The 24,600-nt window shown below is 39.8% G+C and overlaps 1 protein-coding gene across 2 annotated transcripts in view; it reads right to left on the bottom strand.

Annotated features, from left to right (window-relative positions):
• Positions 1 to 675: 675 nt before the first annotated feature.
• The window catches only part of LOC138036996 (diacylglycerol kinase beta-like), a 57,520-nt gene continuing 33,595 nt past the window's right edge, over positions 676 to 24,600 (bottom strand). For both annotated transcript variants that reach the window (XM_068883019.1, XM_068883022.1), the window contains 16 exons: positions 21,268 to 21,384; positions 20,235 to 20,333; positions 18,173 to 18,256; positions 17,328 to 17,401; positions 16,381 to 16,455; positions 15,473 to 15,558; positions 14,790 to 14,837; positions 14,379 to 14,420; positions 12,599 to 12,668; positions 11,577 to 11,670; positions 10,360 to 10,424; positions 10,115 to 10,205; positions 9,045 to 9,213; positions 6,990 to 7,110; positions 5,672 to 5,732; positions 676 to 4,841 (listed from right to left, as the gene is read on the bottom strand). In XM_068883019.1, the coding sequence (XP_068739120.1) occupies positions 4,725 to 4,841; positions 5,672 to 5,732; positions 6,990 to 7,110; positions 9,045 to 9,213; positions 10,115 to 10,205; positions 10,360 to 10,424; positions 11,577 to 11,670; positions 12,599 to 12,668; positions 14,379 to 14,420; positions 14,790 to 14,837; positions 15,473 to 15,558; positions 16,381 to 16,455; positions 17,328 to 17,401; positions 18,173 to 18,256; positions 20,235 to 20,333; positions 21,268 to 21,384 (1,413 nt within the window). In that variant the 3' untranslated portion in view covers positions 676 to 4,724. The remainder of the gene's footprint in view (positions 4,842 to 5,671; positions 5,733 to 6,989; positions 7,111 to 9,044; positions 9,214 to 10,114; positions 10,206 to 10,359; positions 10,425 to 11,576; positions 11,671 to 12,598; positions 12,669 to 14,378; positions 14,421 to 14,789; positions 14,838 to 15,472; positions 15,559 to 16,380; positions 16,456 to 17,327; positions 17,402 to 18,172; positions 18,257 to 20,234; positions 20,334 to 21,267; positions 21,385 to 24,600) is intronic.

Raw genomic sequence — 24,600 nt, 5'->3', positions numbered from 1 at the left:
GGAACATATATTTCCTCACTTTTCTCTTTTACTGTTAACAACGTAATTCAGGGCGTAACAAATCGATTATTCTAGCAAATAATAAATTCAAAGCCATTTACCAATTAACGATTCAATTTAGAGAAGAGATCGTGATAATCTTCGCCTACCTTGGTCCCAGGAGTTTTTCTTGAAGAGAAAGAGAAGAGAAAAACCTTTGGTTACCTTGGGACTTGAATCTAACTTTCATGCACACGCCAGGACCAGGATCTGACCCTCAGGCTCGGATTGGTTATTTTTACAAACACGCAAATCAACATGATTGGTTCGTTTTAATTGGGGACGCGTGATTGCTAAGTTGCCATTGGACCCTTTGTTAATAAAAAGTTGACACGTTTGACAGCTGGCGTGTGCATGAAAGTGGGATTCAAGTCCAAGGTAACCAGACGTTTTCCTCTTCTCGCCGCTTCGTACTCGTCATCGCCGCTTCGCGGCTCAAGAAAAACCTCTGCGACCAGAGTAATGTTCGCCAGCAGTTGAAGCCAGTCCTAGTCTCCCTCGCAACCGTTTTAAACACCGTCACGCAACGTGTAGCGTGACGACACAAACACAGATGCGATGGAGAGAGAGACTAGTCGCCATTCTTTGTTTGTTGAAAAATCACAATAAAACACGAGAAACCCAACCAACCGAAAATATTGATCCAAAGAGAAGCCTTTATCTTTAAAACAATATGTGTCCTGCAATGTGAGCAGCTTTTGTCATGAAAAGTTTCAGGAACTTCAGAAGATTCAGGGAAAATGACCCTTACAACAAGAACTACATCTTAATCAATTCCAAATTACTGCTTGGCTTTCAGCCCTGGAAATTTTCCCTTTCCTTTCACATAACGCTACTTAGATCAAACAAGTCTTCTTATGACATGCTTAACTTATTAATTTTCCAGTACATTACCAAGCCCTTTGTAGGGGTGCGTTCGATTGACCCTATTCCGGAATAAGAATACCTGGGGCGGTGATTTAAAACGGTATGTCTGGCGTTTTGAAGCAACAAGGATAATAAAGATATGTTTAAAATAGCATTGCAGCAGTTTGCAAATTTCAATGTGAATCTCCGTAAAACGAAGGGTTTTTTACTTTTATTCCATGTATTCCTATCCGGAAGACGGTCAATCGAACGTACCCTAAGTTACCTAGCTATGAGTAGTCCCTTCATATTCCAACTTCATTGGATTATTATTTCCTTTGGTTAATAACTCATTTTTTTCTAACCAGGCTTAAATTAAGGGCCAGATGCAGCCACAATTGAATTCAGTCTCTTGCTATTGTACGTATAGTTTCAGAAAACTCAACCCTTTCATCTCCTTCAGTGAAAAAGATCTCCAAAGCGCCGGGCCATACATATTTTCCTCTTCGATGAAAGAAAGGTTTACCTGACGATCCAAAATAACGGGGCTACGAAATAATACATGGTCTTTTGATGAGAGGTGATAGGTAGAAAAACGCCATAAAACAACTTCCTTTATTTTCCTTAACCAATTGGCAAAGGCTCTTACTGAGCGGCTTCCAAAGTACAGGCCTTTCCTTTGTCGCTAAGTGAATGCTTTGAAAGTCTGACGCATTCGCAGCCAACCAGAGGCCGAAGCAAAAACAGCCGTGACTTGCTCGCTCGCGTTCAGTCCCCGCTCTTAGAGCTCGCACACTTATTTGCTTCGACCTGTGATTGGCCTAATTATTGACTGCCTTCGTCTTTCCGTTGGCCAATGTCCTTTCTCTGGGTTAAATTTCCGACCGTCGTTTGAAACCACTTTATGGTATTCTAAGTCAGAATACTAATTATTCAGGTTCTCACGCTTTTGTCAATCAGGATCTAACGGGGTGAATACGATTTCCATTGCTCATTGCTCAATGCAACCGCGAAATACTTCAGAGGATAAATTACGTTTTTATGCTAAGAGGTAAAAGGGTTAAAATGCACTTGCGCCACTGCTAAATTATCAATTTTTGTCCAAGATTCTCTTAATATTAACGCGTTATCTTTATATTTGATATTAAGAATAAATAACACTCTCTATGACAACACAGCAGAGCAGCTGCTCGCTGCTGTCTCATGCCGATCAACAGCATTATTACCACATTGTACAAAGCAGCCATGGCGCTGACACAACAAAAAGAAAATACATGCAACACTTTAAGGTCCTGCGATGCTTAGCGTGATATGTGGCGTGACAAACGCTAAATGTCACGCTAGGTGGTAATCACCGCCATGTTGATGATCACGCTTCGCAACATTACATTGTTGTCTGTTTACTTGATCATTGGTTGCAAACTACCTATAACAGCTACGCTATAGTACCATATGAAACAAAAATTATTTTTAACAAAATGCGCTCAGTTTTTTAAGTAACAAGTCACCACAGCAATAGAAGCGACATTGAAAACATTTTTCGAATTTAAATTCGGACATCTTAAAAACAAACAGGGTAACTCCATTTTATTGCTGTTAAGTGATTCGCAGTATAACTTCAAACTCTGCGACAAAATATATAAAATTCTGGATAGGATTCAGATCCAAAGCGCAAGGTGGCTCTCAACCCGCTCCGGTATTTTTAGCTTCGCGGAAAGTTTCATTTTGGCTTGCTGTTTATTTTCCAGAAGTAAAAAATGAGGGTCATCGACTTCGTCTGGTAGATATAAGCGTTTACAGAAAAAATATAGGGTGTTTGTAATTGGTTTTGCTGTTGCCATGGCGTCCTATAGGGTCAAAAATATGAGCGCATCTTTTTTAGAAATTATTGATGTTTTATAGGGTACCATAACATTGCTGTTAAGTGAAACTGTGCTGTAGATACAATTCTTGTAACAAGACCGTCTCTGGTTTGAATCACCTTAAGTTTCCTAACGGCAAGCTGACACGAAATGACCATAAGTGGCGCTATTTCGGTTGTGAGTGGGCGGCCTTATTAAATCGGTTTTTTTTTTCGGTTAAAACAAGTCTCCTTTTATATATGAATACATTGATTCTGTAAGCTGAGGTAATCTCGACCTAAACAATCTCGGACTTATCTAAAAAGGCCGCTTCTACCTCTCTACGGGCATTTGTTTAAAATGCATTTACCGTGAGAATTACATCTTGACGTTTTGAAAACAAATAATTTTCAACACACCTAAACCTACTTTGCTACCATCATTCAAAACTTACGATGTGATTGGTCTACAAATATTAGGGAGCTTAAGCACGCGCATTTTTGAGACGCGGACGGCAACTGGAAGAGAACATTTCGCGTGCCAGGACAGTGGTGTCTCCCAGGTTTTTATACCAATCATCTCTAACGGAGAAAAGATACTTAGCAATGTAAATGTGGCTGTGTGAAGACAAGTTCAAAGGGAAAACAGCTCAATTCCGGTTGCCGTCCGCGTCTCAAAAACGCACGTGCTTAAGCTCCCTATTATTTGGCAGCTACGTAAGCCAACCAAAGACGGGACTGTTTGCATGGAGGAGGAAGGGGGAAAGGCCAAAGAGGAGACTACGGGGAACATAAATTTCCTCACTTTTCTCTTTTACTGTTAACAACGTAATTCAGGGCGTAACAAATCGATTATTCTATAGTCGACAAAAATCGACCGTTGTCGATTAAAATCGATACTGATCAATCGACAAATATGAAGTCGATAAAAATCAATCACGCGATTTCTTGTGATTATCGATTTTGATAGAATTTCAATTTTGATCGATTTCAATCGACAAGTATTGAAACATCAAAAACGACATTTTGCAGAAGACACGGTTCGTTTAAGCCGTACAGGTTTCGATATGGATTTTTTACTGCCATTAACTTCCTAGCCGATTGATAATCTTGTGATTATCGACTTTTAACGACAACTGACAAATGTCTAGTATTATCGACTACGTTTTCAATGATCGATTTGTTGCGCCCTGCGTAATTCCAAATGAAACGCGAAATGGAGTTGCAGTAACCGGGAGAAATCGCAATGAAGCAACATGCAAACCTATAGCTTGCTCAAGTGAAGCAGGAGAAAGATCCGTAGCGCAGGTAGCTTACACAGTGTAAGAATGGCCTTAATGCTAGCAAGATCCACTCGCAAGAAGAATTAGGTGCTACGTAGAACCAACAACAACGTTCTGTAAGTTAAACTGACAACAGAACAGGTATGGCGTTGGGTATTCGACCATCTATCCATGCAAACAGCCTTCAACACATGACATCGCACTTTATACTGTTACGACGTTTTCTTCAGAATGAATAAGCGGTAAGTGGAGAATAGACCGTATTGATTTTCTCAGTATTGGACTGGAACTAGCTTGCAATGGAGGCTAATACAAACACATTTTAATATATTCCCCCGTATTAGCCTCCATTGCAAGCTAGTTCCAGTCCAATACTGAGAATACGAATACGGTCTATTCGTCAAATGCCAAAGCGGTCGGCACAGATAAAAACCGGTAGTACCTTCAAAAGGTATCGCGCGAACCTGAGGTTCTCGCTTAAAATCGTGCAGAGGAGAACTTGACTCCAAGAAGTACGAGCAAGAACGCTGAGTTACGTTCAGAAAGCAAGAAAGTGAATGCAACCGTATCAAACCAGACTCACCTTCACTTTAAAAACGAAGCCAAGAAGTGTTTGCCTTTAGTGCATAGCGCGATTTGAAACAGTTAAGTTATAATATATTCTTTCAAATTGTCCAAATGTCTTCCTCTTAGTTGAGATAAAGAGTGTGTTGACTTTAAATCTCACTTTCCAATTCTGGATCTCGCACGGGTCTCTTGAATAAGAAGAAGGAGCTTTTTACTGGTGGCGGTCCTTGGAGCATTGGGACTTGATTCTTGTGTGTTATCAGAATCTAAAGAAAAGATCGATGTGAATAAGAAACTAATGAAGAATTGGCCACGTTGAGTTCCTTTTCAAAATGAATTCAGGCGCCAAAGTCATTTCTATGAAATTTATTTTCGCTCAGATTAAAAAAGTAATAATATACACTTGGTGATAATTAAAGCTTGAAGTTTGTTGGAGGGTGCACAGAAACTTATGTTTCAAATACACACCACCTTAAAAAAACTCCTTTACGCTATGGTCATAGGCCACATTCAAAAACACCATAATAGGTTTTTTGTTTCAAACTTAACTGATTAGAGTGTAATGTGAAGTACTAGTTTTCTACCACATATAGCCCTACTATACATGGAAATGGGCCCACACAAGGACAGAGAAAAACTCTGACCCGGGTGGGAATTGAACCCACGACCTTCGGGTTAGATCACTGCTGCTCTACCGACTGAGCTACAAGGTCAGACGAGTGCAGGCCGTGGGAACTGAAGATGTTACAGTCACGGCAATGAACACGTACAAGTACAAGCAAGTGTGTGGGCCCATTTCCATTTCTACACGGCCAACATTTGCAAAAACGTAATCCTTGCTTGCTTGTCGATTCGCTCTGACGAAGGGCTAACGCCCGAGACGTCGGCTTTTAGAATCCCTGTACGGTGGCCAATTTACATTATCAACGATAAAACTAAATTTTTGTGTACTACTTCCCCACCGACGCAGCACCACAGTTTCTTTAGAAGCTACCCCCTTTATTTATTCTTAAAAGTAGCCTATCGGATCTGAAATGACTTAATGAATAATCCAGATCGTTAATAAGGTGTCCAGAAATTTGCTGGTCTCTCTTACCTCTGCTGGAGGCTGCATCCACGGTTCTCCATCAATTTGCATTGGAAACAGTCTCTTAGTTCTGATAAACAGAGAGTACAAAAGAGATATCCGATCACAGAAGGTTGAGAGAAGCAGTAATTAGGGAGCTTAAGCATGCGCGTTTGAGATGCGGACGGCAAACCGGAAGAGAATATTTCGCGTGCCAGGACAGTGGTGTCTCCCAGATTTTTACATTAATCAGCTCCAACGGAGAAAAGGTGCTTGGCAATGTAAATGTGGTTGCGTGAAGACGAGTTAAAAGGGAAAACAGCTCACTTCCGGTTGCCGTCCGCGTCTCAAAAACGCGCGTGCTTAAGCTCCCTACTAATTCCCACAGGGGCCCTCACTCTTAATCACCCCGGGCATTGTTAAGTTATGGGAAACGAGGTGACTCCGGAGGTGAGAGGGAGCAAGAGCCCCAGAAATGCAAGCGTCAAAGTCACAGCTGCGGAAAGGAGGGTCGTTGGTCCGCGAGACCTCCAGCAATTCACGAAAACACTGAGTACATGTGGGGATTGGGAAACTCAATTTATATGCGGGCAAGGTCAGCGGCGTAACACGTGACCGCCAAAAACAACCGGGCCCCGGTGAAAATAGAAAACAGCTTTTCACTGCGCGGTTTTGTATCCCCCTGAAGTGAAAATTCCGATTTTTAAAAGGCTGAAAAGCATAAAATAAAAATCGGTATGGCATTTCTTTTGGTTGTTTTTTATCTCAAAAAAAAAAAAAAAACCCGCGACGTTTCACTTGGGTAAATAAAAAAAATCTGTCATATCACTCAAAGATGTTTCATGACTGAACACCGAGAATCGAACGCTATTAGGTGGAAGGCGACAGGCCATTTCCGGAAAAAAAATCATATCTGCCTCCTCTTCAAAGCGAGTCTAAGCGCGAAGTTTTTCTTACGAAAATTAGTTTTTTTTCCATATCAACGACGAAATGATATATGAAATGGATCATATATGAACTGTGGTTATGAAATCAAGTGAAGCTATGATCCTCGCAGTTATGAACGCATTTTTTGCAATTGCGTAAAGCCTGGAAAATTTTGCGCAATTGAAAAAATTGCGTTCATAACTGCGAGGATCATAGCTTCACTTGCTTTTTCCAGATGTAAAGTAGAACTAATTACCATCCCAAAAACTTCGCACTTAGACTCGCTTTGAAGAGGAGGCAGACATGAACTCGGCAATGGCCTATTGCTATGACTACTGCGATATCCCGCAACCCGTTACCAAAATGTAGCGGTCGATTTGAGGACACAATGATGATCGCAAGTTGTTACGACTGTGGTTACCTTATTGTGATGGATGAGCCTTGTGCCAGTCTCAGCCCATGCGTTCTTACACCCGCGATAATCTGTCCCACATAGAGAGAATTTTCAAGTCCAACAACCTCCAGTTGTCCATCTCCGATGTCTAAAACAAACCAAATCACAAGTTCAAACCTGCGTGATAATACCAACTTTATTCATTCAATACAATGAAAGGCAGATATACCAGAGGTTAGCCCTATACGAGGGTATCCGCCTGGATGTTACTGATCTAGAGCCGATTTTGATGAGGGATGAAAACCGGAGTACCCGGAGAAAAACCCTCGGAGTCAGATTGAGATCGACTGAAACTCAGCCCACATACGACCTCGAGGCCGAGAGTTGAGCCTGGGTCACAGAGGTGGGAGATGCGGAACCACTAAGCCGGTTGGCATTAGATTCCATCCTCCAAAACCACCCTGGCAGAGAGAGAGACTGAAGTTGAATTCAAACACACTTCGTGACGCCTTATACGTAGTACCTCGTGTCAAGCCACCTTCACATTAACATTTAGAATATCTATACAGAAAGTATCCCAAACATTCAGAAAAGCTAACCGTAGGCCTAATTAGGACTAGAGAAAAGTTTCTAGGCCTAGGTTAGCTTTTATGAATGTTTGGGATACTTTCTGTATAGATTTTCTAAATGTTAATGTGAAGGTGGCTTGACACGAAGTACTACGTACAAGGCGTCACGAAGTGTGCTTGAATTCAACCTCAGTCTCTCTCTCTCTGCCAGGGTGGTTTTGGTGGATGGAATCTAATGCCGACGCAGTAAGCCATCCTGACTCTGATTGAGCTTCATTCCATTTCTTATCTTCATTCGACAAAGGAACAAAAGAATGAAGAAAATTCACTTCTAATTCACAAGCCTTAAAGGTTTACCTTCAACCGACAGGCTTTTCGACCGTTTCAACGACTCGCAATGCCTGTATTAGGGAACTTAAGCACGCGCGTTTTTCAGACGCGGACGGCAACCGGAAGAGAACGTTTCGCGTGCCAGGACAGTGGTGTCACCCAGATTTTTATACTAATCATCTCTAATGGCGAAAATATACTTGACAACGTAAATGTGGTTGTGTGAAGACAAGTTAAGAAGGAAAACAGCTCGCTTCCGGTTGCCGTCCGCGTCTCAAAAACGTGGGTGCTTAAGCTCCCTAATAACTCATCACCACAACCAGTTCTTTAGGCTGGAAGCATGTTAAGCTTGTTGATGAAAATGACGACGATAGAGAAGATTACGATGAAAACGGTGGAGTTGACGACGATTTTGATAATAACGATGACAATTATTATTATTATCATCATCATCATCATCATCATCATCATCATCATCATTATTATTATTATTATTATTATCATCATCATCATTAGTATTATTGTGATAATTATTCTGATGGTGCTGCTTCTAATGATGATGTCATCACCATCATCATCATCATCATTATTATTATTATTATCATCATCATCATTAGTATTATTGTGATAATTATTCTGATGGTGCTGCTTCTAATGATGATGTCATCATCATCATCATCATCATCATTATTATTATTATTATTATTATTATTATCATCATCATTAGTATTATTGTGATAATTATTCTGATGGTGCTGCTTCTAATGATGATGTTGGTGTTGATGGTATAGAGTAAATTTTGTATGAGATAATGATGGCCACAGTATCCTCGAGGCTTTTAGCGCATTTTGTCAGATTAAAAAAACACTACCCTTTTTTCGGGTAAAACGCGTGAAATTGAAATTGACGCTTCGGCTGTACTGGTGACAGCCTTCGTCAGACCAACACAGCCGAAATTTCAATTTCAATTTTACACGTTTACCCGAAAAACGTTAGTGTGTTTTAATGATGGTGATGATGATGATGATGATGATGACTATGATAAGAGAATAGGGACAATATAAACTTCGTCTGCTTCTTCTGTCCAACACAACGTTCCCTGAAGGAAAACCCACACCAAGAAATAACGGTCTCTGCAACACAAATCAACTTCACACTCAAATTTCTCCATTACTGGGCTCACCTTGCACAGCCCAATCCAGATCATTGGCTCTACCTCCGCATTTTGCTCGAGATTTTCTGGCTTTCTTTTTATCAGTTTCACCCCAGAGATTCGCTCCACCGTACACACTGGGAATATTGACAACAGCAATCCCTTCCAGTTGAGGAAGCAGCAACGGTTCACCATCACACTGAAAAATACCAAAAGCAAATGAATTACAATCGCCACGATTCAATCAGTCACAATTACAAAATACTTTGGCCTTGATCTTCAGGGTGAGACCCTTGCTCCTTCTCTACCCAAACTATTGTTATTTGTGGTATCTTGCATTTTTGGACACTGATGTTGACATGAAAATGTAGTTGACTGACGTTTTGATATCCGAGGAGGAAATAACTTTCATATGAAAGGATTTTCAAGTTAGTACCTCCCACAATAAAAAGATGACACGTCTGATAAACTATTGCTAAATATTGTCAAACTGGGCTAAAACCCGGCTAAAAGCCAGTCTTCCTGATGGGAAAATGAGGTTAAGATAACGTTGAAAATGCGAGAAGGCGGTCGCATAAATAGTTCACAATAACATTTTGATTACCTTGGGCAAACTTCACGCGGGGCTATTCAAGAGAGCAAAAATAGGCTATTTTAGAGTTCAGTTAACGGCTTCCTCTCATGTCGTCAAATGAATGAAGGGGGTAGTTTCTAAAGAAACTGTGGGGAAGTAGAATACAAAAATTTGGTTTTATCAACGGAGTTGATAATGTAAATTGACCACCGTACAGAGATTCTAAAAGCTGACGTTTTGAGCGTTAGCCCGTAGTCAGAGCGATTCCGATTCGTTCGGACGAAGGGCTAACGCTCGAAACGTCAGCTTTTAGAATCTCTCATGTCGTCAATTCGCCGTGTACTATGTTGATAAAATTGCTTAGGTGAACAGGTTACCCTGTGGTGAGGACTCGCCTTCCACTAATGTTTGGTGGGTTACCTGTGTTAGCTAAGTTCATTGGCTCTCTCTGTCCTTGATCTTCGCTTACAAGTTCGTAACTTTCTACAAAACAGTACCACAGAAAATGCAATGACGGACTACTTACAATGATCTCAATCTCCTCGTGTAAATTCTTGCACGTAGCTGAAAGAGTCTCGGATGTTCCACACTCGAAATACCGGAATTTGTTCTTTAGCCTGTAGGCAGAAAAGTCTCATTTAACTAGACTTAATCAATAGCCTGTGTCCCTGCGAACACATCGGAAGGTCTGCGTTTTCAAACAAAATATCACTCCTGTGGAAGGAGGAGCTTAAAGCTTTAGGAAGTATTTTAAAAAGAACGAGTTCCAACCTGCTGTTGAATTTCTCAGGATTCTTTTCTCTTTGTAAATGAAACTTGAGCGCCACAGATGCATCCTAGAAATTAATGATGATATATCAGACGAGTAATGTAAAAGGAAATTGATGAATTGCGGGCAGTTACAGACGTAATCACACACAAAAACGAGACTCAGGTGTTGAAACCAGACAACAGCTTATAGAGAGGACCAATCCCCAAGAGTTACCACGTGACTTTACTTTCGACAGTTTTTGTTTTCAATGGAACCACGCATCGGCTCAAAGTAAAAATTAGATCGGATGGGCGTCAGTGGAGCCAATATTATTTCTTGTTTTCACGCTGCCACATTTTTTTACGAATTATTCACCCCCTATTGATGAAAGGTTCATTTGCTTCAGTGGATGACACAGGCTATCCCTGCTCATCAAGAACACCGGTCGTTGCAAACCTGCAAACATTTGCAAAAGAAGCAAAATGAAACAGGTTTCACGCTACTCCGGGTTAAAATGAACGCAACGTAAAAAGTTACAGCTCAAGACACGACGTTTCGACACTGCTGCCTAGTGTCTTCTTCAGGGGTGTGGATCTAAAGCTGTTTTACAAGTCCTTTTAGAGCGAGTTTCAATCGAGTGTCGTAGTACCAAAACCAAAGTAATTACTTTGGCCAATCAAAAAGGACGGAGACAATCCAGTAAACCAATCAAAACTCGAAGTAATTACACGTAGTCGACACAAAGCGCGGGAAAATGTGCACGCGCGACTGAGCCACGATTGGTTTTGGTTTCTTTTCTGATCGGTTGAAAAAGTGGCGCGAGAATTTGAACCAATCACTGAGTGATGTAATGCAAAACCAAAGCAATTTGCTAATTACTTTCGACACTCAATTGAAAACCGCTCTACACCTCACTAATTAGCGTCAATTCTTATTAATGAGGTGCAAGTAGGTGTTAGGTAGAAGACCGCCATCATCGCGGTTCAAAGTAGCATGGGTTTAATATTACTGTGCCAAGCGTTGATGGTACATGCACAGCCGGTTGGTGGTGATAATTTTGGATTGTTCACCTGGCCGCTTTGTGAACGGTTATGTGAACTGTAATCTGGAAGCAAAATGTTCATGAAAAAGAAACAATTCTGCTCTCTCCGGGAAGCGAATTTTGCGCACAAACGGGGAAACATTTCGGGAAGAGATGTTTCCTCGTTCAAAAATAAATTTCACGGAGATTACTTACCACTCCAATAGAGAAGTAGTTATTGATGATGTCTAAGGGAGGTGGGTCTCCACCAGCGTCTTCTGTACTGGTTTGCGAGAACGAAACGGACCACCTAAAAAATGCATTACAGTACCACAAATGTAAATAAAATTATTCTTTCAATGTTTTCTCTGCTTTGAATTCCTACGAGTTCTCGCAGGCGTCCATAATTAGGATGAGCGCGGAACTTGAGCAAGCTAAGGGATTGGGGAGGGGGGGACAGCTCATTTCCGTTTCCGGTGGCCCAAAAATTCGCAAGCTCCCTTCAAAGCGGAAGTGAAGTATTTTTTTTCCTTTTTAGTCTTTCTGACGCTTATACCTCTTAACGACGAATAGAAGAAGAAAGCGTTTGTTTTTAAACAAAAAGCCTTGCCACTGCTCTCTGATTGTTAGAGTTGCACGCTACGTTCATTTTACAGACCCGGTACGCGGGTTTTGGATCACATTGCCATAACAATTGCATTTTTGCCCCAGACGATTGACTATCTATCTGTAGTATCTTTAAGTAGCGTAGCTTTGTTACAATATATTTATACAGTAAAACCTTGCATACAAAGTCAACCTTGAAATACAAACTTCTCGTCCTCCCTGCTCTCACGCATGCACGATAATGTCCCGCGCATTTGCCGTCCTTTTGTCACGTGATTACACGATGACATCACTACACTATCCCCCAACCAAGCCCATCTGTTACCTTACTTACTTAAGGTTTTTGATTACCTGTCATGGTTCACATGCCCAGAAGAACGAAAAATAATCTTCTAATGATCAAACTAGGAGATCGCTTGGAAACCCCACATGTTGCACATTAGCATTTTCACATTTTTCTTCGTTCGTATAAAGAGCGTGATACTCCATAAGTAAAAGGCATTTTCAGTTATCTGGTTACTGACTCGCTTGGGGAAAAAAACGATTTTCGGGTTTTCGAGAAGACAACTTATACAGGATATTGAAAGAGTTTTAAATTAAACCACAAGGCAGTAAGACGTTAGAGTAAGTACCTGTCCAGACTTACAACTGAGCTCTTTTGAATTAAACTCAACACTTTGGATAAACTACCGCCTTCATAACCTAAAATGACGAAACAACAGGAACAGAAACACCTTTGTTAGGCCGTACGGTCTCCAAGAAATAAGTAAAAATACACAAAAAAAATGAGTACTTCGTGGTCAAATTTTCTGTTTCGTCAAATTCTTCCTCCAACGAGCAGGCATTACTAAAAATACTTAAACCAACTCTTATATCACAACCCCATTGCAACCTTGCATAGTTTTCACACCTGAGCTGAGCTGTTGTATATCTTAAGCGTCTCAATCCGATCGTAATGACAAGCTCTTCACAACCTGTGGCCGGTTTCTCGAAGCCTGGTTAGCGCTAACCGTTGGTTAACAGGTGTCAAAACCTATAGGTTTCCATGGTATTGAACGCTGGTTAGCGCTAATCATGCTTCGAGCAACCCGGGCCTGATGGCGAATTACCCCATCGCTCAAACTGTTAAAAGGTTTCAAAGCAAATGATAAATTTAGCAACACTTCCTGGACAAAATGATCCACCGATCCCGTCACACATTGTTTTATGTTAATTCGTCTCACTAATGAATTATAGGCTGTGTACAGCCGCCCGCTCTCCGAAAAAAAAAATCGGAGAGGAGCGTCTGTGATTTACCGTTGATAATCGTGTTCCAGAATAATTTTGCATACATTATTAAGTGATCTACGCTGACCAAAATTTGCGTGGCTCATATTTCGTTGGAGCTAAATTCTCAAAATGGTGGTCAATGAGGTAGATTTCAAACGTGCATTGAAGAGCGTCTCCGATAGTTTTAAGATACGTTGGTTTTATAGCATAGAAGCACTCTTTAAAGGAAAGGATGTATTTGCAAGCGTTCCAACCGGGTACGGCTCTGATCTTCAGAGCAGCACAGATCGTTGCCGATGAGCTGTTATTTTCCTCGATGTGTTCACATCTCAAATCTTCCAGGGCATTACGCTTTGTAGATTGTGCTTGAGAATGGCTAGGCTGGTCCGAGCAAGGCGTTGGGATTACATTGACTGGTAAGGAATAGCGGGAGACGTTTTCGAGTGGACAATCTTTTGAATACAGCTATATTCACTTCGTGAAGAGCGCTTTCGTTTCTTTTGCGCTGACAACAATTCCTACAAATGTACGTCGAATCGATTTCCACTTTACACTCCATAGATAACAATTCCGCTCGTACTTAAAAGGAAAAACCTCTTTGACAATCAAAAAGATTTTTATTCGTATTTTGTACCTTGTTCAAAGTACACACGAACGAACTCATCGTAATATCTCTCACGGTGGTTCTCACGGTGTTGATGTGGAGAATAAAAATAAAAGCCAATCAAAACTCGTTGTTTCAATGATGTAATGATCGATGGGTAAAAACCAATCAAATCGTTTTCCACACATTCCAGAAAAAATCACGTGATATGGAACACGATTATCAACGGTAAATCACAGACGCTCCTCTCCGATTTTTTTTTTCGCGGAGAGCGGGCGGCTGTACACAGGCTAATGAATCATTTCTAGTACAACCAACCCAACCCTATTAACCCCATACGGACCATAACCCTTCTGGTGTCAGCCCAACCACCCTACCCTGAAGTTTACTACGTAAAATGATATAGCAATTGTGTATCAAACATAAACCATGCATAACTCTTTTCTCCAGCTTCCCGACAAAAGTGTCCTGAATCTAAAATGAAGATCACTTTCAGTTTTATACTAGTCTATTATTGTTAATTGATTTCCAGTTATTACCTCCTCCCCATTTTAGGCATCTTGCTAAATCATTTCCCGTGCCTGTAGAGATAGAATTTGTTTTAAAAAATGAGTATTTGTAATTGCAGATGTAAAAAAAAGCCCAAAAACAACAGACTTGACTTGAGGCTAACCATGCGCTTTCTCAGCTCACCTCTTTAACAGTTCAGCAATCAAGTCAATGGGGAGAAAGGAAAGAAAGGGAAAGGAACTTTATTTTAAGTGTTTAGTCGTTCCGGGGGTAACCCTGCGATGGACTGGCATCCCATCCAGGGGGAAGTAGAAATAGTCCTAGTCGCTTCATGCTACAGAAACCGGGATAAGCTCCGGCCTCATGGGCCACTTAGCTCGTAAGCAGACTTTACCTTTTTACTCCGAGCACAAAAGCAGTTAACTAAAGTCAGTACTCACCAAGAGGTAATATAGCCACCGGTGGCGGCATCTTTATCTGCATTTTATCTAGTGAAACACAAAAAAACATTTTTTTTTTCATTTTATGACTCTTCATCGCCATCCTCTTCCTCCTTATCATCGTCATCAGTACCTTCTAAAAAATTTTGTCTTATACGACGCAAGTTTTACGGCTGCCGTGTCACTATTTTCATCCCAAATGACATCAACATCATCATCATCATCATCATCGTCACTATCAGTCTTTTCTAAAACCAGTGCGGCATAAATTGCAGGTCATATGACTAACATCCCACTCCTTCCCTCCTAAAAAAGCTGTTACCATCTCTGGATTATACAGTAAGACATCTGTGACATGCCTCTGTATATATGTAATACCGCTACGATTCATAAAATTTGATCTACAGGTAGACTGAAAAATGCCCCCTTCAGTTTTGATCCAATTCTCTAAAGTCCAAGCATTATATCATTTTATAGGGCAGGCCTTGGTTGTTCAAAAGGTGGACAGCTTAAGCGATTTTGCTACTGTTAATCCGTTGGATAGTGATTTACCTGGTGGATAGAGTTATCCACTTTTTGAACAACCGAGGCCAGGTGTCTAGCTTTGTTAGCAATTTTGTTCTGTGACTAGGCAAATGAGTCAACGGATCGGTGGTACAGTTGTATTAATTTAGGTGACTCACCGATTGTTGCCAGCACCCAACCAACTGTGCCATCTCCCCCACAACAAAGAACACGAAAATCAGATACACCTTGGAAGAACTTTAATCTGAAATAAAACAAAACAGCTACAGGCTTGGTTAATCTTAAAACAATATTACTTTATTGTTATTCTATATGTTTTAAGGTGATTGTACGATGCAGTTATGAGCTATGCTGTCAGTCGTTATTTGACTTTGCAACTGCGTGGTGCAGTTCAAGTCAAAGACCCACATTTCACCCTTGCACATCACTGATTGAGTCTCCGGGTAGCTCAGTAGTTAGAGCATCCAATTAGATCACAGAGAGTCGTCACGTGGGGTTCTGTTCAAATCCAATCTGGAACTCGGATTTTTTTCGAGTTTCCTACGGATGCAATTTCATGCTCATTTAGGTGGTTGGTTGGCGAATCTCAGATAATTAACAATTAGACCCGTACCCTTGCGTGGTGGCCCTTGAGGGCGAAGGGTCTAATTGTTTTAGTATCACCCAACTAGTCGGACAGAAAAGGCAATAATACAGTTAGCAAATGCAAGTTAAAAATATATTTATTTGGGAAAAAACGTAAGAAAGCGTCTCGCTTTTCGCTACTCGAGGACGATTACTAATAGTCCTCTGGTAGCGTAGCCAATCAAAATGCAGGATTTGCATTAGTCCACTAGTTGGGAGATACTAATATGCTTTGTACCTTACTTATTGCTGGTAAGCTTTAAAGTGCTCCAATAAATTACTAGTCATCTTCTTTGCAAAAAAAGCAGTTTACGCTCTGCTCATAGTGCAGATAATACATTTGAACTTGAAAATGGTGTGACGATGTCACCAAAACGTCGTTCTTTCCTATCGCTAATTTTTACTTGTTTATGCTCATAGAGTGCACTCTTTTTCAACATACCCAGGAGTGGGTCCACCATCCCCAAGATTGAAGACTTGTCTTGGATTAAGTAAATACTGGAATTTGTGCATCAACCTGGAAATCGATTCAAACAAAAGTCAGAATACACATGGACACAGACTATTGGAGGAAAAAATCTACTAAATGCGTGAAATTTCTCCAAGGAGTGGATGACTCAAGAAAATTTTCCATCCCTCTGGCCACTCTTTTCTCAACATTTGGTAAATCTTGGACCAAAGGTGGTAGAAAACTAGCACTTCACATTACACTCCAATCAGTTAAGTCTGTTGAAATATAAGTGATACACGGTCAACGTTTGCAAAAACGTAACCCTTCCTTGTACTTGTATATGTTCATTGCCGTGACTTTAACATCTTCAGTTCCCACGGCCTTCTCCCGTCTGACCTTGTAGCTCAGTCGATAGAGCGGCGGTGATCTAACCCGAAGGTCGTGGGTTCAATTCCCACCCTGGTCAGAGTTTTTCACTGTCCTTGTGTGGGCCCATTTCCATCAGTTGGGCTAACGCTCACATGGTTCATATGGGGTTGAAAACTAGCACTTTACATTACACTCTAATCAGTTAAGTCTGTTGAAATATAAGTGTTACACGGCAAACGTTTGCAAAAACGTAACCCTTCCTTTTAAAAGTGTGGTTTGCTTGTTCTAAAAAAAAAAATCCAACAGGTCCAAAAACATGTAATGTTACAGAGAACGTTCACATCTTGAAACATGTCCCTTTTGAAGATGTTATTGCATTCTAAATATCTTGCAACAGAAAGCAAGATTCCAGCATTTCAAGAAATGCACACCATTCTGTTCTCTTCTATTTCAACAGACAGAAATTATATGTACGTATGGAAGGATTGTGGATCAGTGATCATTGTGTGGGAAAAAAAAACAAAATATCAAAACACCACCATAAATAATTAATTTACTTAATTTTATACCTTGCACCTTGCCGGCCACCACTTTTGGGGTTAATGAACACTGCTAACGGATGTGTGCCGTACAGGGGAGAAATCTATCAAGACAGTAAGTGACATGTAAATATTCATTCAAGAGTTACAATTCACATATTTTGACTGTCTCAAATTCCCCCCAAAATCCATGCTACAACAAGTTGCAAAATTGTTGAGACACTTTCATGAAAAAACACCTTTTCTAGCTTCCAGTACCCACCGTATCTAGAATTTAAACGTTTCCCACTTCCCCTCCCCTCTCCCCATTTCAATGTTGATCGATTAAGTTTCCAACATTTTTTTGTCTTGCTAGCAACACTGATAAGGAGGGGGGGGGAGGGGGGCTGCAGTGTGAGAGATAATAGGTAAACTAATAGCGCTGCAAGCAGGTGAAGTGTTTCCACTATTTTTGCAACTTGTTGTAGCTGCCAAGCATTTGTCAAAACAATGGTCCTGGACTTGACGAGATTTGAGCCCAGACCTCTGAGCACCTGACTCAGGTGGATGCTTTACTCCTTGAGCTACAAGGACTCTTAATAGAGCAACGTGGATTACTTGGTTCAGATACATTACGACCGGGCTCACAGCTGTTAACTGCATGTTTGACAAAGCCAATATGTAAAGGTCATAAGAAGCAATGCATTGAATGACCTTGTGAAGAAATACGAAGGAGTTGAAGGCATACAACCTTTTTTTTTCCTCAGAAAAAGTCAGTCCTTAATTGGATAAATTAAATTTACAAGATTCCAGTGAGGCCCTACCCATTTAGTCACAAGGACTCTTAGGGGAGGAAAGACAATTCCGTGCTTCACATCATTGTTAACTTCACTGACCTGCATTGGCATTCCCTCAAAATTGACGTAAGAGTTTGCTCTTTTTCTGTGAGCTTCAGGGGTAGAGTTGTCCGTTTTCCTGTTCTGTAAAAGGTGAATTAAATAAGGAGAAGAATAAAAAATGATGATTAATTAACCCTTTACCTCCTAAGAGTATATAATTTCTGACGGTTGAGTGTGTGAATAAGACAGAAATTGATATTTCGACGGCACGAGAACAGAAGGGTCTGGGTACGATTGGTGTAAGGCATGATGGGTAGGAGGTCTATAAAAAGTCAGTTCATCACGTGGTGAGGCATTCTAGGCCTGCATCAGTCCGATTAACTTTTGTTTCTTTTATAAATCATTATTATTTTGTAACTTGAGGTCCTCTAAACCCCGGAGGGATCGTGGCATTGCATTGGATCGGGGAATACGTTTCCAGTTTTTTCCCCCACGGGGGTTTTTTGGTTTTTCGTATCCGGCGGTGTCACAGGGAATCGTTTCCCCGTAGTCAATTAGTTGTTGTTATTGTTCCACATGTAGGTAGTTCATGCTTGCTGCTGGTGCGAGGCCGAAAGATACCAAAATAAACCTAATGGATTGCATTTGTCTGTGTAGTGAAGTTGAAATGATACCGGTATTTTTACACAGATCCTATTCCGCCCAATGCCAGATGGTTTTAATTGCCAAAATGGGCCGGTTGGGGGGTGGAAGTGTTAAGGTAGCTCAAAAAAGTTTCGAACGACACTTTCCAAACTTTCAAGTAACGTTCTTATTAGAAGATATCAGCATTACTGTATTGATCATGTATTAGCAATAATTTGGTTCCAAATGAAACAAGGATTATTGCTGAACAAGATGCAGTCATTATTGTGATGTAATCTGTCACTGGGGCAATGGGCAAGCCAAGTAAAAACACCCTTTATTTTGTCTTTAATTGCTTATTTCTCAAAAACGAACTAGGTGACCCCCATTTTTTATTTCTGAAAATAACCAGAAGGGCAAGATAAAACATTCTGCAAAGTTTAAAAAATTCTGTAAAGCGGATTCAGAGGCAACTCAATTCTGTTTTTTTCAAGGTGTTTCTGATTCTGCATTACCGATTGTTTTTAAAACTTTCCCGAAAGTTTCATCTTGGCCTTTTGATCACTTTTCACCAACGAAAAAATAGTGCGTTTTCGAGATATGAGCAGCTAAATCCAAACTATACAGTGTTTTTGCTGGGCTTTCCCATTGCCAAGGTAACTTATTGCATCACAATAATGACCACATCTTGTTTGGAAATAATCGGTGTTTCACATGGTACCACAACATTGCCGTGACGTGATACAGTGTTGTGGTGTCATTTGTTCTAAAAAGAGTGTCTTACAAATGTTGAAACTGTTTTGAGCCACCTTAAGTTGAGATGGGTATAAAGATACCAAACCACGCTATTTCCAACCCAGGACTAACTCCAAGGGCCTTTCTCTCATCAACCCTGAAACCTTTTTTTGGTCTGAAAAATCATCAATAAAACTTTGATTTGTTTACTTTGGAAAGCTCCTCTTTTGTCATGTTGTCTGAAGGCCTCTGTATTCTACCGAACCTTCCCAACATGCCTTGCTGGCCACTGTATTTTCTATGGCATGGTATAAAAATAATAGTTATGCAACTCTTTTGGTTAGTATACCATGGAATATCCCACTCGTCACTTTTATTTTCTTCGTGATAATACACACTTGCCTAAAGATAGGGTATATCACTCGAAAACGTTGCATAACTAGTACATGTAGACTAGTATTTACCCTCGGACTTGAGAGTAGCTTGACATAGCTCGTATCTGTGATCATTTACCCTCCCAACCATGATACACCACAGAGGACAGATCACAACAGCTGACCATAGTGTCGCTCTTCCAAGAGAATTCTTGAACAGAAGTACATGTACGATACAACTGAAACTGTTGTCATAAGAAAACTAAAACGACATCCAAAGGGATTAACTGAAAACACAATTTGTGCACAGTTCTCGCAAAAATACAGCTACTGGCATCACAAGGATGCAAAAAACATTTATTGTCAAAGACACTTCGCCAACATACCAGGCCAGCCGGGGATATAGAGACAGGAGGTAAAATATGTTCTCTGTGTTCTCCTAGGTTACACTCTGGGACAACATTTGTTGCACATTTGTTATGAACCTGAAATAAAATCATTTGAACTCATTAAAACTGAATATACATCTTGAATCCAATATATTTTATAAACTTGTTGCATTATATTTAGGAACCACGCAGTGCAGAACGATTAATCATGACACTGATTGACCTTGAGTTAATCTTTGAACTCTCATGTAAATAATTATGCTTCAAATTATAGGAATCTACATGTAGTCTGTAATGCTAGATATGTTTCAGTTCCTCGGAAGGCTAAGCTAATGCAACCAGTATCAGAGAATATTGTGTAAATGAATTACGAACAAGAGTTTAAACTTCTTCAGAGAAATCTCCATATATGAATTTAGCAAGTTTAAGTCTTGTAATCATAGGCAGTTTTCTCCATTTTAAGATTGAATGATAAAATCATCAGTTGCCCAGTGAATTATTAAACATCTACATAAAAATAATAATAATAAATAATAATAATAATAATAATAATAACTAGTATTATTATTATTTAATTACTATTATTATCGTTATTATTATTTATACACGATTTGTGGTGGTAGTTCAGTTGGAAGAAAAAGGAAAGAATGACTCCAAAGTATTTCAAAAATCTATTAATTTTGCAATAATATATACTAGGCTTCGAAAAACAATAAAATTGCAACTATATTGAAGCAATGACTAGGGTGCTGCATGTCTTTGGTGATCTGGCATTTAACTCCACCGTTGTAAATAATCAAATGGATGCCTTCTTCCAGCTGGCTTCTTAACCCTTTTGCCTTTGTTACTTTGTATTTACTATAGAGCTCCACAAGCTTTAAGGTTTAAAGATCACAGCTGTATAAACTGGTGACCAGCAAAATTACCGCCTTTTTGTTGACACCTACATTGTATCTTCATCAATAATAACAATATTATTATTCACTCCCTTTTCAATATCATTTTAATTCAGAGCATCATAAAAACTTACTGTAACTTGACACCAAGCACAGCGTAATCCTGTCAGGCAGTTGTGACTCTTCACTGTTTTACCGCATTTGAAGCATTTGCCAGGGCAGTTTCCCTCTGTCCAGTGGTGGTCCATACTCTTTTATTTTTTGCAAAATAAGTGTATAACATTATCAGTCCATTTAACACTCTCAGCACGGCTGTTTCAATATTAAAATTCTTATCAGTCACCTCTTTAAAGTGCCTATGTGACCAAAACATCAATTCTCACTTAACTTTGGATTTCAAATCTATGCTAAGTGAACACTAAGCAACCAAACTTATCAGCCTTGATTTCAAAATGACACCAGCCTGTTTATTTCAACTGGAGTTTTCCTATTTAACGGTCTGCCATTACTAACTTTAAGTTCTTGAGAGAGCTGGATTGAGGAGAAAATGACGTAAAGGGCTCACTAGTTTAAGAATGCAACGCATGTGTTCGCCCCAGAATTAATATGCAGCACAGGAGTTTTGGACTTTCAGACTTTTAAACTCATGTTTTGCATACATGTATATATATATATTAATTAATTTGCTGCATTCACACCCTGAAATTTTAAGCAAGTGAGCCTTTGACGTCACTTTTCCCTGGATCCAACCCTCTGAGGTCCAATCAGACAGTTTTGAACATGAAAAACGCGGACCATGAAATCCAAAACTTACAAAAGTAAGTAAAAAGCTTTTGGATAAAAATCAAAGCTCAAAATTTTGACAGTCAGGTGTTAAGCAAACACACTTTCAAAATCTGAAGAAAAAAAGTCAACTGATTTTTTTTTTATTACAGGGGCATTTTAAAAAGCCCTCAAACCATCCTTAATAAACCACAAAATTTGTCAGTCCCACATGTCAGACAAATGAAGGGGCCAGTTTCTAAATTCAGTTTTGTCAAACAAGCAAAGTTACTATTCACTGAAGCAAAGTGGCCCGTTGTGGATATATATCAAGTCATGAAGCAAAAAGATCATTTATTCCTGCAATGATTACAATCTTTTTTGGGTGCAAATCCCGTGCCAGTTGCTCCGAGGTGGATAGCAAAGGATAATCGAAGTTTGAGTAGCCAATCAGAGTGCGCCTTCAACGCAATCCACTGTTTTAGTATCCTAATATCATTGGGTGACAAATTACTCCTTCATTTAGATGCGAAATTTTAGCGCTAATTTATAATTTCACATGTGAAATTACAAAATAGCCATGGTAACATCTCTTGTATCTGGATCAGAGCCAAGATGGCGTCTAGATTTAAGACAGTGACCATTGAAGAAGTTACGAAATTAAAAGAAGCAGCAGAAAATTTAAATGCGTGAAAGAGCACAATTAACTGGGTGAGAGTTTTTGAGAAGTGGTGTGACGAAAATAGCCTTGAGAAAAACCTGGAGATGATTCTTCCCGAGCAGTTGGATAAAGTATTCGAGCGATTTTACAATTACGGTTGTGAGCGTAATTTGTCACCCACGACATTGAAAGGTAATCAAATGGTTTTCTCTTGAAATTAGGAAATAATTTCACTTAAGTTTTGCCAAAATTCTGATAATTTCCCTGGCCTAAAGGCTCGGGAAATTATCAGAATTTTGACAAAACGTGCGTGAAATTATTTCCTAATTTCACTCCTTGCCATTTGATTACACATACTAATTACATTGTTAAGGGTAAATTAACCAATGGAAGAGAGATTTGTTAGATGATGATTCTAGCTGTTTGTCAGAGCAAATTATTAGGTTGTTAGTGGTTTACATGTATGGGAGATGTAGGAGCTTTGATGGAATCATGGTGACATGAAGACATGAATAAATTACTCATTGAATGAAAAGAGTTCGAGTTCATTAATTCTGTAGGGATTGAGAGTACCTAGCTGAAATGGTTTATGGTTTGGGGATTTTTATACCACACATGTCACAAAGTCTCATGGTGGTTTACCATAATTATTCTCACCCTATGGTGAGATTGGACGTCACCTTGAAAAGGTGCCTCTGGCAGCCGCTATCAGTCCATACAAAGTATTTCATCTCACCCAACCATATAATCATTTGAAAGGAGGACAGACCACAACAACCGGGGTCTCTCGGGCCCTACTCTTCACAAACAGCGTGTGCGGGTTCTTTAACGTCCCACGTCACAGTGTTGATTATTAGGAAAGGTTTCAAGACGGGGCCTACGGTAAATTTTGCTCAATAGTTTTGCAGCTTTCTGATGGGAGGAATGGTTTGCAAAGATCAAAATGGCGTACAGATATTAATTAATTCATTTTGACACGTCATTGACAAAACACATTTTAGAGTCACACGTCAGCTATCAGTTACATTATTATTGGTAGTCTCTACGTGTACCAGATCGTACATGTAAGTAAACTTAGGAAAATCTCAAGTCAAGTAATTTTTTCTTACTCAATGCATTACACACAATTACTTCAAATACTTCAAGTAAACTAGCACAATCGTATGCTGTGATAGACATGTTTGGACCTCCCGGCGCAGCCCAGGAAACTGCAAGTGAGTGGGAAGGATGGTTTTCAAGTCACCTATCTCTTGGTTGCATCGTTTCAACTTTCCGATTTTAACGAGATGCAAAGTAAAATAACTCGAGATTGTTCTTAGGCCTTCACATGCACATATTTGGTTAAGTAAAACTTAGCCGCTCGTAACTCTTACTTAACAGCCAAGTTAAAAGACTACCATAATGATTATTAAAAACTAGATCGTTGGATAATGTAATTCTAGAGTTTTGATTGACTTAGCCATCATGGTATATGAACTATTATTAAATTCTCAACCTCGGATAATGCAATTCTTGTGCTCTGATTGGTTCACTCAATCTCGGTTATCAGCTCATATACCTTAGTTTGACCTTATATGGTAAATGATTGCGCTTAGCGTTGCTAAAGTAAAAACGTTTACACCAGAAAGTATAAAGCAAAAGAAAAACGTTTTTGTGGAAAGTTTGGATCACTTTCGAAGCTTAGAAATACATGAAAAGGTAAGAAATGTTTTTGTGATGAGCCTGCGTCTGTCTGACCACGAGGTATTACCCAACATCGCATCTTCATCAACTTTTTTCGATTTCGCTAGGATTTTCTCTCTTTTTTCGCTCATATTTCGTACTTCCAAAGTTTTGGAGTTTAAGGAATTTAATAAAACAATTATTCCATTCGCGCTTGTTGGATATAAGAGTGGTTATAGCTAACTCGGCGCTACGCGCCTCGTTGGCTATTTACCATCTCATATCCAACGCACGCTCATGGAATAATTGTTAATTATACCATCCTCGGCTATTATCAGTAACAGTACGCATCAGTTGTTTTTGTTTTTAGGAAATATCGCTG

The sequence above is a fragment of the Montipora capricornis genome, chromosome 1 (genome assembly GCF_036669925.1).
Source record: "Montipora capricornis isolate CH-2021 chromosome 1, ASM3666992v2, whole genome shotgun sequence".
Classification (NCBI taxonomy): domain Eukaryota; kingdom Metazoa; phylum Cnidaria; class Anthozoa; order Scleractinia; family Acroporidae; genus Montipora; species Montipora capricornis.
This window is presented reverse-complemented; position numbering and strand designations above follow the sequence as displayed.